Below are 12,417 nucleotides of genomic sequence, written 5' to 3'. Positions count from 1 at the left end.
CTCACGCCTGTAATCGCAGCACTTTGGGAGGCCGAGGCGGGCGGATCACGAGGTCAGGAGTTCGAGACCAGCCTGACCAACATGGTGAAACACCGTCTCTACTAAAAAATACAAAAATTAGCTGGGCGTGGTGGCGGGCGCCTGTAGTCCCAGCTACTCGGGAGGCTGAGGCAGGAGAACCGCTTGAACCCGGGAGGCGGAGGTTGCAGTGAGCCGAGATCGCGCCAATGCACTCCAGCCTGGGCGACAGACCAAGAGTCCATCTCAAAAAAAGAAAAGAGGGAGTGTGGGGGTGGGGTCCGGAGCTCTCCAAGGGGCGGGTAAGGGGACTCCCAGGCCCGAGGACTCCTGGAAGGGAGGTGGGTGTGGCGCTGAGGAAGCGGCGGGACGGAAGCGAGCCCGGGAGGAGCGCGCTGGGGGGCCGCGGGCGGGGGATGTGGCGCGGTCCAGGCCCGTCGCGGCCTCGTCCTGACAGGGACACCTGCGGGGTCGTCCTTCCAGGATCGCCTGCGGGCCTCGCGGGCCGATGCCTCGGGTCCCCCTCCGGCCTCGGTTTCTCCGCGCAGCGGGGCGGGGCGGGGGCAGCGCGGGTCTCAAAGCTGCCTGCAGGGGGCGCCCGTGAGCGGCGCGGCCGGAGCCGGAGACCGAGCGGCCGCCGAGACAGCGGGAGCCGGCGTGCGAGCCGCAGGTCAGCTGGGGTGCTAGGTCCGGGGTGCGGGGTCCTGGGTGCCGGGTCCGGGGTGCGGGGTGCCGGGGATCCGGGGCTGGCGGCCGGGCGGCGTGGGGCCGTCGGGGGTGCGGGGCCGGGAGGACTGGGAGGCTGGGGTTCTGCTCCCCTCAGGGCTCCTTTCCCGCCGCCCCGAGACCAGTTCCCCGGCGCGGGGTCCGAGTCCTGCCCCGCGGCGGCTGCCAGCACGGCCTGTGAAGGGCCCAGGCACAGTCACGTCCCAGGCGCAGTTGCGGCGCCGCGTGCGGGACCCTCCGAGCTGTCCCAAACTGCACCGGAAGGCGCGCGGGGGTAGGCGGGGAGGGAAGGCAAGTGCGGCGGCCGGCGCGGCGCGGGGTGCGGAGCCTCAGGTAGCGGGCGGGGAGCGTCCGTCCGTCCGTCCATGCGCCGCAGACCGGCCCCACGCGCTCGCATGAACCTTCCGGGAGCTCCTCCAGCAGGGATGGGCTGGGGGCGCAGAGGCGCTTCCTGAGGGGTGGCGGGCTGGGCCCCGGGGCGAGGGAGGTTCCCCAGGTGGAGGAGCCGGGCGGAGACCGGTTGCCCGGGAAGGTGAGGCGCGAGCAGAGGTACCCGAGCGCCCGGGACGCGCCGAGAAAGGGGGAGTCAGGAACGCTGGGCCGAGCGCGGGCGCGTTCCGTGGACAGTGGTGGCGGGAACTGGGTTTGGGGGACCCAGGAGACGACGGGGGACGGGCGGGGGTGGGTGCGCGCCTCGGACTGGCCCCGGCCGTCTGCCTGGCTGCCCCGAGCGGAGGTAGGAATGGCGGGAATGGTGGCGGCTCTCGAGGGATTTGGCGCAAGGCGGCCCAAGGGCTTGAGGAGGAGGCCGCGGGCCGGCAGAGCTGAGATCCCTGTGTCCCGCACTCAGATTTTAGTTGCCCCGACTGTACCATTGGAGGAAGAGGGAGACCCAGGGCTGGGTCCTAGGCTGGGGGAGTCGGGGCCCTGCAAAGAGGCGCAGGTGTTTGTGGCCCTCGTTGGAGGGTGGGCCGCAGGTCAAGCCAGCCCTCCGTTGCCATCCTGAAGCGCCTCCTCTCTTGGGCTCTGCCACACACAGGGCCCACTCTCCTATTGCCAGGTGCTCAGGCCGCCTCCACTCTGCCTCTGCTGCCGGCTCCCGCTGGGTTCCCCGGCGGGGCAACCTGCCGATACTCCATGACGCGCCAGGGCTGCCTCAGGGTGCCCCAGCCCTGGGGACCATGGTGGAGGGTTCTGTGGAGCACCGCGGGCCTGGGAAGCTGTTGCGGGGTCGGGGCTTCCTCACTGGCCCTGCTTTGGCCGCTCCTGGAGGCCTTGGGTGGGGCTGGGAAGGCCGGGCCCTGTGGGCAGCACCCCCCCTCCCCCGCACATCCCGGCAGATCCATGGCAGGCGCGCCTCACAGGCTGGTCCACGGCCACGATGTCAGTCCCTCCTTGTTCTGCGCTGGCTTTTTGGGGTCTCCCAGGCTCTCCCTAGTCCTAGAGTTTCTCAGGCAAATCCCAGCCACTACCCCTCCATCCGCGTCCCCTGTTCCCCCAGTGCTGAGCTGGCTGAGCTGTGAGCTTTCCTGCTCCTTGCCGCAGGAAGCTAGGGGCAGCCGTCACCTCTGGCCAGAGGCGGGCCTTGGGCCAGGCTGACCTGGCTGGTCTGAGAGCTGTGCTGGGCTTTTTCCCATATCAGCCTGTGAATTACAGATCCCCAAATATGCCCTGCGTCGCGACGGAGGAGGGCAATCAATGGCAATGACTGCCTCATGGGCAACGCGATGGGCTGGAGATTTCAGTGCTCTCGTCTGGGTTCTGGTCTTGCCTCCTCGACCCACTCACTGAGCAGGTCGCTGTCCCCGGGAATCTGATATCTCATTTGTAGAACAAGGATGATGATCTTAGCAATGCCTAATGTGGAAAGGCCTTGGCTTGGGGGCAAGTGGGGGAAGGTTTAGGGCAGACCAGAGGGCCGGTTAGGGGTGTGTGCTGGAGCTGGGGAACCCGGGAGAGAGGGTGTTAGGCTTGAGGGTCAGGGGACACCACAGGGATTGCTGGCAGAGGGACATGTGAATGGAAGTTGGCCTGGGGGCCAGCATGTGGCTTGAGGGCATCACGTCCTGCGAAGTCCAGGTGAGGCCTGGGCAGTGCCTGCTGTGTGGGACCACAGCCCCTGGTGGCTCTCAGCTGTGTCCTGACACCCCAAAGAAGGTCTTAGTATCCTCTCACCGACCTAATACCCGAGCCACCTAACCCCAAATGAGCTAGAACTGCCTTCCCAACCGTGTTTGCGGGGTCTGTCTCGTCCATTGCCGCGCAAACAGGGCCCTGAGCACGCAGGAGAGCAGAGGAAAGACAAACAGAAGATGGATGGATGGATGAAGGCGGGAAGCACAGGCTGAGGGGATTTAGGGCGTGTGTGGTGGGGGTGCTGCAGAGAGGAGACCGCACAGGCAGGAGCTGAGCTGGTGAAAGGGAGGGTTCTAGCTCCCAGGAGAAGGGTCTGGGCCATTGACAGGAGGGGCTTGGTCCTAGGAGGTGGGTGGTCCAGAGGTTGCAAGGAGCAGAGGAGCCCAGATGGGGAAGGGAATGGAGCTGGGGTGGAGAGAGGAGCCCCCACACGACTGCCCACCTCCTGTGCAGAACCTGGGGCTCTGGGTGGTGGGAAGAGGCAGTTTCATGGCAGAGAAGGAGGCCTGGGCCCCTGCAGCCTGGACTCCGTGGATCCGGCCAGGGACTGGGGAGGATCAGGTGGAGGGAGGAGCAGGAGAGCCGCTGCCCCTCGTCCCAGCACAGAGGGTGATGGGAGCCCAGGGAAGGCAGGACCCTGGCTTCGGGCCTCCACGGCATTTTCTCTGCTAGAATCTCTCGATACCTCTCTCCCTTCACCTTCTCCTCCAAGTCTCACCCAGATGCTTCTTCTGTGAGTTGCCATGGGGACTCTCTCACCAACCCCCCGGCAACCCCCTGCAGGGGAGGCTTATTCCAGGACTCACTGGGCAGGGGCTGCTGCTGCCCTTCTGTGCCCACCCCTCGGATGTGCCAATGTAGCCCCGGTCTTTGGCATCGGCCGTCACCTGGCGGAGAGGCTGACAGAGCTGGCCAAGCAGAGGGAGGCCGATGGTGTCACTTGGTGTCTCCTCTGGCGTCTAGGCAGGAGACTTCTCCCCAGAAGCCCCGGGCTGGTATCTGTCTGCCCCTGTGTCACAGGGGGACTTGCCTCTGGTCCCTCAGTGGCCTCTGCAAACCCTGAGCCAGCCTGGGGGAGGCTGCTCAGTGGGGAAGAAGCAGTGGCCAGGCTCTGCTTGGTCACCCTGCCCTCCTGTCAGCCCCCGGGGCTGCCTCGTCACACCTGCCCAAGGACCCAACAGCCGGTCCTCACCCCTCCCATCCTCAGTGCAGCCACCCTGGGGCATTGTGAGGCCCTGCACCCAGCACTACCCCTTCAAGCCTCCCACAGGGTCCCGCCCAGGACTCCTGGGCTCTGTGTCCGCGGGGCCATCTAGAAACGCTCCCTTGTCACCCTTCAGCGACATAGTACCTGTTGCCCGCCATCTGAGGGAGGCGCAGGTGCCAATCCTTCACGTGATGTGACGTGGCTTACCGCAGCCTGTGTACATGTGAGCAGCCGCATGCAGAGGGGAAGCTCTGCCTGGGCCTCAGGGACTGTGACATGGAGCAGGAGCCGCCCCCAGCCAGGCTGCTTTCAGCACAGCGTGGGCCCCCAGCACCTTTGTGCGGGGTGTGGCCCCTCAGAGGAGGGCTGTCAGGTGAAGCCTCGTGTGAGGGGGTGAGTGGCCCCCAGGCGGGGAGCGGGGGTGCTGTGGCCTTCCTGGCCCCTAGCCTGGACACATGGGGGTGTGGGGAGCAGGAGCTGGGGCCCCCAGCACTGGCCCCGGGGCTGCGATGTGGGGGCTGCTCTGTGAGGCAGGCTCAGGGCCTTAGCCTCCAGCTGCAGGGAGCTGGGTCTTGGCCCCATCTTGCCCACATCCTGCCACCAGGAGCAGAGAGCCGCAGCCGCACCCGGGCTGTGGGGGAGGGATGCCAGGTGTCTCTCTGGGTCCCGGGCCCAGCCTGCACCCAGCGCCTGAAGTAGGGGCCACCGGGCAGCCCTGGAGGTCAGGAGGGAAGCGGAGCCCATGCTGGGTGGCTGCTTACCGCCGGGCAGTGAGGAAGGCACCTGCGCTGATGAGTTTGGGAGGGGTTTGGGGATCCTGGGGCCCTGGGTTCTGGGAGGTTCATGCCCAGGCCCCCCTGGGCCACCCCAAAAGCCAGTCATAGCGGGGCCCACGACCTGCCGTGCCCCTGCTGAGGCTCCCGCAAGCCACTTGTTGATGCTTCTCAGTCCACCCCATGCCTCTCAACCGTTTCCTCCTAGACTAGGTCTCTTCATGGCGTTTCTGTGAGAATTCCTCAGTACTAGCTTCAGATCCCCAGTCGTCTCTTCCACCGTATGTGTGCCTGAAGCCCACCACATCCCTTATTTCAGTCCCTCTATTTTTCAGTCCCTGGATTTTGTATTATTTCTTGTTCATATCCACCTGTCCTTGTTTCATTTCCACCAGTCGGTTCAGAAGTTCTCATTCTTGTCTATGGATGCCATTCCTTTCTTTGCCTCTTTGGAGATTCTAAAGGTCTCTGGAATCATTATTAGATTACTGTATTACCTTCCTTTCTACTGGAATGAATTCATCTCCATATTTTTTATTCTGTTGCTTACCTTTCTTAGCCTTCATATACCTCTTGTGCTTTGAAATTGATTTGTGACTCCTCTTAGCTGAGCCAATGTTGTGGAGACAGGGAGTGGCCTGCAGTGCCTGAAACTGCGGGGTGGCAGCCGCCTCCCAGGAATGTCCTGGGTCCTTTCCTCCTTTGAGGTCCCCTGCTATATGCTCAGGGCCCAGATGGGGCCAGGCACAGCAGCGGGGGCATACCTCCCTGTGGTCCAGCAGTTGGGGTGCTGCCAGGCCTGGTGGACGTACTTGGTAAACATTTGTTATGGGAAAGCAGCAGCAGGGTTGTAAGGCTGGGATTCTGGAGCCCAGGAACAGGCCAGGCATGGCTGGAGCAGGTCCGAGTCCGTGCACTGTGTCCTGTACGTTGCCCTTAGCCGCACTCAGGAGCAGATGTGCAGGGCACTGCCTAGAAGCCGGTGGGCACCTCCGTGCAGCAGGCTCTGGGGGGTATAGCCACCATCTGGGCATGTGTACAGAGGGCCTTGCTAGTGTGACATATGAGGAACCAGAAGAAGTGGGCCAGAAGATGTGTGGGTTTTGATTAAATGGAGTTTTAATTAAAGTGGCCAGGTTGGGGGAGGTGAGGAGGAAGGCAGGAAGAAGCAGCAGTTTTGAGTCTGACCACGTGGAATCCTATAAGGTTGTTCTTTCAAGAGGCGTTATGCACGTTCCGCAGTGTGTGTCCTCTGTCTGTATGGGGCAGGGTCTGCCTTCTGATCTGTTCCCAACAAGGGGTAATCACAGAGAAGTAATACATTATTAATATTCAATTTCCCCTCCTGGTTAGCAACAGATGACTCAAGGATTAATTAGATGCACAGAGCCAACAGAGAGGGATAGGAAATTGCCAGATCCTGGCCCCGCCCCCTCCCCGGGGCCTCCGACCTTCCTGTCACTCTGGGAGGCTTCTGAGGGAGGGGAGCTGGAGGCCCAGGAGCCTTCCTGCTGCTGTGCTCTCTGTGGGCACGGCCCCAGCCCTGCGCCACCTTCCAGTGCTCTTGGTGAGGCTGAGAGAGGTCGTTTCATGCCTTTGGGCCTCAGTTTCCTCATCTGTAAAATGGGCTTCCGGGGACCAGCAAGACCACAGATGTCAGTCATTTCCCAAGCTCCTAAGCAGGCTGCACAAGCCGTGTCTGAGGGTCCAGTGCAGTGCCTGGCCTCTAGGCAGGTGCCCCCTGGGACGCGTAAGGTTTGGCAGCTCAGCAGTGACTGGCATCGTGGCCAGCTGACTCTGTGTTGCTCCCCAGTTCTGGTCCACGACACATCAGTAGCTTGAAACTGGGCACAAGGGGAGAATTTACACCACAGAAATCAGGCAAAGCCTGTAAGTCAGGGCGCCCCCGGCCAGGAGCTGATTTGCCAGCCTACGGCTGGGTAGCTCCCAACCTTTCCCCGAGGAACGCACTCCTCTTCCCGTCTGCCCCAAGGGTGCTTCTGACTCCACCGATCTGCTTTGCTCAGGGCCGAGAAACGCACAGCTGAGAGTGGATTCTGGCTTGGCAGGCGCCCAGGTTGCCTGTGGGTCCGGGCAAGCCTCACTCGGGATGTGCTGGCAGCAGCTGGGAGAGCCTGCAGGAGTGCTTAAGGAGGGGCTGAGGGAGAGGACGGGCAGCGAGGTGGCCTGTGTGGACCCTGCCGGCAGGAGCCATGGGTGTCTTTAGCCCCATATGAGGCCGGCCTGGGCAGAGGGGTCTGTTGCCGTCACTGACGCGGGTGGGCAGCAGGAAGGTGGCTTCAGTATAGTCAAGAAGGTTATCGGTATCTAGTGCTGTTTAGCATGGGGACCCACAGCACAGAAGGTGGGGAGACCCTGAGAACGGGGGTACACAGGCAGGTACCCAGGGCTGCCAGGGAAGACTTGCCAAACAGAGGCCCTGGTCAGGCTCCTCCCAAACTGGGCATGCCGGCTGGCATGGCACCAGTCCAGCCCCTGAGGCGGGTGCCGATGATGTGACCCCACCAGCAGGGCTCTGGGTGGTGGGACTGGGGAGTCCTCCCTCACTTTGGCAGACGTGTTATGTTTTACCTTGTCTGCCCCCAGCAAGGCCCTTGAATCTGGAGTGTGGTCTGGAGCTGCATCAGCCTTCTAGCCTGGGATGGTCAGATTGGCAGAAGGCTGTGGCATCCTTCAATGCAGATGCCCTAGAGAGGGCTGTGGTGGGAGGCAGGATCCCTGGGTAGAGGCGGCTCCTAAGTGGCCCACTGGGCCTCACTGGACAGTGGCCTGTTGCTGCTGCTGGTGGTGCTGGGCCTGGGAGGCCACCTTGGAGCCACAGGCCAGGCACCTGGGTGGGAGGCAGCCCGGGGCCAGCACCAGCTCCACTCGTACCTGTTGGGCAGGGGCTATCGTGAGTCAGGTGGGCCCTGGTGAGTACTGCTCAGGGAGAGAGACCAGGAGCATCAGGGATAACTGTGTTCCTTGAGTGTGGCCAGGGATGGTGCCAGGAGAGCTGGTCTGGCGCATCCCTGCCAGCGACATGCTTTGTGAGTGGCTGCCTGGCAGGTGCCCCATGGAAAGCAGGGGCTTGGGAGGACTCAGCCCTCTCCAGCTGCTGCAGGCCCTCCGTTTCTGCAGGGTTTCTGGCCTCTGCTCTCTCCTTCCTCCTCCTGCTTCTGTGTCAATGCTCCATTCCGAGGCTCCTAGTAGGGGCAAAAGGGCCTGTTGGGTGCAGGAGAACCTCCAGTCCCAGGTATGGCTGCAGCCCATGCCAATCCTGTTCCAGCCACTTGAGGTGCCGACAGCATTGGAGTTGGAGGGAAAGTTGGGGTCTGTGTGTTTGAGCTCTGTCACATGGACAATGGGGTAGAGGGGAGCCTGGCCCTTTGAACAGGGCTCGGGACCAGGAGTGACTTCCTCTCCAGGTTGCCAGTCCTGCTTCATCCCTCATGTCCTGGAAGAGAGAGAGACGAGGTGGCTGCCCGAGTCCACGTGAAAGGCAGCCTCTGACCTCTTGTCCCCAGGCAGGTGGTGGCGGCTGGCCACACACTCATAGGGCCCCATGAGGGTTCAGGACTGGAGGGGGTAGATTTGGGGGCCTCTTAGCTCTCAGAGAGGGGCAATTTAATAGGCAGAGGTCCATTTGGACCCAGACCATTCATAGGCTCGAAGGGGACACTGGGAGTTGGGGCTGGGCTCAGGTCTGCTGGGGAACCAAGACTTCTGCTTCTGAGGGGTGTCAGTAATTCCATTTTGACTTTGGGGGAGCCATTTTAAATCTGTTTATTTCCTTCTCATAGAATCATGGGTGAGAGCTGGCATGGCCCCTAGAGGTCATTTGGGGTTCAGCTGCCTCACCGTATCAATGAGGAAACTGAGGCCCAGAAAAGAAAAGCATTTTTGCCCAGAGTCCCTCAGTGAGTCCGTACCTGCTTTCTGCCAGGGATCAAACTCCAGTTAGTCATTCCTGGTGTCGGCAGAGGAGCAGGTGGGGGAGAGGGCGTGGGAGGAGGGAGGTGAGGCAGCTCCCTCCGAGTGGAAGCTCACAGTCAGCTGCAGCGCCGCCCCCGCCCTAACTGCAGCTGACTGGCGGGGGCACCTGGAGGCAGCGGGTTCGGGCGCAGTATGAGAGGGCTTACCCTCTGCGGCAGTGGGAGACAGGACCAGGCAGCTCCCCACATCCTTCCACGTCTGAGCTCCAGGGGTCTCTGGCCTGTCCTTTCACAGGGCGGCTGGTGTCCCTTAGGTGGGTGCTGGTAGTTCCTGGGAGAGTTGACGGGATGGAGCAGGCCAGGGGCGCTGAGAAGCTGGCCTGGCGAGAGAAGGTGGGTGGGACTGGGAGAGCCTGGGCAGGGAGGGTCCTTTCTGGGAGGGAGTGTCACAGGGCCGGCCGAGATCCAGGACCTAGGAGACTGGCCAAGCTGCCACAGGAGGCCTGAGAGGCTGAGCATGGGGGGCCAACAGTGACAGACTTTAACAAGTTTCTGGCCCCCCCAGGAAAAAAACAGACCACATCTGATCCTTGGCCCTGAGTCCAGAGTGGGAGGCACCGTGACAACAATGCACAGAGCAGGGAATGCAGGGAGCCATGGATAGTGCTGGGGTGAGCTGGAGTCCTGGCAGGGGCCCAGCCAGGGCAGTACTCATTCTGCAGAGCCTGGGAGAAGGGGCTGCCTCCTTGGGAGGGGTTTGTGTGAGAGTCTTAGCGGGAATTCTATTGGACCAGGGGAACCAGCCTTGCTCGGTGACTTCTCTGGGTGTCCTCCTCTAAAGTGAGGGTCAAATTCCCACCTCTCTTGCCTCCTGGCTATGACCACAGCAGACCGGGCAGGGCGTGGGGCTAGGCGGGGTCAGGGGCCATCCTCAGGCTGACACCTGGCCTGTGGGTAGGGTGGGATCTAAAGCTATAGGGTCTTCAGGGGGCCAGGGTGGGTGTGGGGCAAGGGGTGGCACTTTCCGCAGGGCTCGCCCTCTGCAGATGGTTCAGCTTCTTATCGGCTGTCCCTTTGCAGGTGCCTCAGGAACCCTGAAGCTGGGCTGAGCCATGATGCTGCTGCCAGAACCCCTGGAGAGGGCCTGGTTTCAGGAGACTCAGAGTCCTCTGTGAAAAAGCCCTTGGAGAGCGCCCCAGCAGGGCTGCACTTGGCTCCTGTGAGGAAGGGGCTCAGGGGCCTGGGCCCCTCCTCCTGGGCCGGGCTGGGAGCCAGGCGGGCAGCTGGGCTGCAGCGATGGACCGTGAGCTGGCCCAGCCCGCGTCCGTGCTGAGTCTGCCTGTCTGTGGCCATGCCCATCATGGGCTCCTCGGTGTACATCACGGTGGAGCTGGCCATTGCCGTGCTGGCCATCCTGGGCAATGTGCTGGTGTGCTGGGCCGTGTGGCTCAACAGCAACCTGCAGAACGTCACCAACTACTTTGTGGTGTCACTGGCGGCGGCCGACATCGCGGTGGGTGTGCTCGCCATCCCCTTTGCCATCACCATCAGCACCGGGTTCTGCGCTGCCTGCCACGGCTGCCTCTTCATTGCCTGCTTCGTCCTGGTCCTCACGCAGAGCTCCATCTTCAGTCTCCTGGCCATCGCCATTGACCGCTACATCGCCATCCGCATCCCGCTCCGGTGAGCAGGGCCGGGGTTACATCTGTGCAAAGGCTGTTGGTGCCCAGGCTTTGGTCCGTGCCTGGAGCCAGGGTGAGCCTGGGATCAGGGCCTGGTCTGCAATGTCAGCATGGTGAGCTGGCAACGGGGCCCCGGGCTCAGCAGGCGCTCCGCAGGGCCAGCACGTGGCCAGCAGTCATGCCGAACTGACTGATCCTTATGGGCGCAGGGCAGCCTGGCCCTCCCAGGTGGCCTGGGTTCCCCTAGGCTGCCTGAGGCCAACTGTACTCTGGTTTTTGGCAGATGAGTGTGGCCAGGGTCTGGCATTGGGCTTAGCAGGGAGCTCTGGTCCCAGTAACCCACGTGCTGCCAGCGGGTGTGTCTGGGCCATTCCTCACACACGAGCAAAACTCCCCGCATGATGCTGGGGTGGAGCGGGGAGCCAGGGGAAACCATAGGACCTCAGAGCTAGAAGCCGCCCGCCACCTGCCTTCCCCCAGATCCTCTGGGCCAGCCTTGCAGTGTGCACATTAGGAAAATGACCCAGAGAGGGGAAGTGACTTGGCTGAATGCCACAGTGAGTCACTTGGACCTATATGCAAATTCTGTTGCTCCTCAAGTCACCAAGGACTCATCGTCTTAGAGGCGGCCAGTGTGCTCAGGGGCTGGCTGTTGGAGGGGATTTTTATGGTGAATCTTTTGTGAAGTGACTTCAGCCAAGTATTGTGTAAATGAAGATTTTCCCAAAGGCTGAATTACTCGGCATGGATTCCACCTACCCAGGCCACAGATGAGGCTAGAAAGTGCATCCCTCCCTTGGGGACCTCAGAGGCCTTCTGCCCCACCTCCTGGCCCCTCTGCCACAGAGCTGGGTTCCACAGCCTGGGTGGTTGTGGGCCCTGAGGCCATGCATGAGGCTTGAGGTGGTGCCTCTTGAGAGTCAGGGAGCAGAGTGTGCCATCTCTGCGGTGAATTATCTGAAACTGGTGGGTGCCTACCTAAAGAGGAAGCCACAGCAGCCCCACTCAGGTTGAGGGTGCCCCAGCAGGAAGGAGGACCCAGCTAGATGAGCAAATGGAAATTTAGAGTGTCAAAGCCAAGGGGCCCTTAGAGGTCATTTCCTCTCATCTTCGGGATGGAAAATGAGCCTCAGAGAAGACAGCCAGCTGTTTCCGGGCCACACAACGAGTTGGTAGTGGAGCTGGGGCTAGGCCTGGAAAAAAATGTGGCCTGATCCCCACTGTGACTTCAGTTACTGGGGAGCAGTCATGAGCAGCCTGTCTCGCAGAGCCTGCACCAGGTGGCCGTCCCTGTCACCTGGGCTCTAAGTGGGAGCAGGAGCTGCACCTGGCTGCTCCTAGGAAGGGAGGAGTCTGGACCTCACACTGCTCTGTCAGATGCTCTCTATCCCAGGAGAGTCTAGAACCCTCGGCAAAAGAGAAGGGGACCCTGGCCAGCCCTGAGAAGGGTGGAATTAGGGGTTGTCGGACTCCAAGTGCAGTCTCTGGTGAGCCTCCATCCATTGCTTTGCGACGGGCAGAGCAGAGTTTAGGTTCGTCCAGTGGCAGCTCAGAACATGGAGGCCCAGGAGGAGCCCTGTCTGCAGGTGCCCAGGTGGGCCAGAGAACAAAGGACTGGAGGGGACTTCAGGGAACCGAGCTGAGTCTGCACACTGATGGGATGCTCCATGGGGAAGCAGAGGCCAAGCTCTCACTTTTTTCTCTGATTCAAAGGGCATGATCAGGGCTGCTGTTCTCAATTTAAAGGAGCTCGACTTTTTTTCTCTTTTGTCTCTCCCTTTCCTTCTCTGTTTTCTGAGAGTTGAGAGAATGACTCCCTATGTAGTAGGACAGGATGTGCTGTGTGGCTGTGGAAAGTTTGCTGCCTCTCTCTGGTCTCATTTCCTCATCCATAAAATAGGACAAGTCTCTCTGCCTCTCTGAGCTCACGAAGGTGTTCT

General features: G+C 61.8%; 1 protein-coding gene across 5 annotated transcripts in view; it reads left to right on the top strand.

The window, feature by feature from the left end:
* Nucleotides 1-368: 368 nt before the first annotated feature.
* Nucleotides 369-12,417, top strand: part of ADORA2A (adenosine A2a receptor) — a 71,025-nt gene continuing 58,976 nt past the window's right edge. For 2 of the 5 annotated variants that reach the window (XR_010139436.1, XR_010139435.1), the window contains exons 1-2: nt 392-688; nt 9,876-10,478. Coding sequence is in view for 3 of the 5 variants with exons in the window: in XM_024239809.3 (XP_024095577.2) it covers nt 10,147-10,478 (332 nt within the window). In the remaining 2 variants the exon portion in view is untranslated. Of the gene's footprint in view, nt 689-1,422; nt 9,467-9,875; nt 10,479-12,417 lie in introns of those variants that run through there. The other 3 variants (XM_024239810.3, XM_024239809.3, XM_009234194.4) reach the window with 3 other exon arrangements.

The sequence above is a fragment of the Pongo abelii genome, chromosome 23, assembly GCF_028885655.2.
Source record: "Pongo abelii isolate AG06213 chromosome 23, NHGRI_mPonAbe1-v2.0_pri, whole genome shotgun sequence".
NCBI classification, from domain to species: Eukaryota; Metazoa; Chordata; class Mammalia; order Primates; family Hominidae; genus Pongo; species Pongo abelii.
Note: the sequence above shows the minus strand (reverse complement) of the source record. Positions and strands in the feature narration are given on the sequence as shown.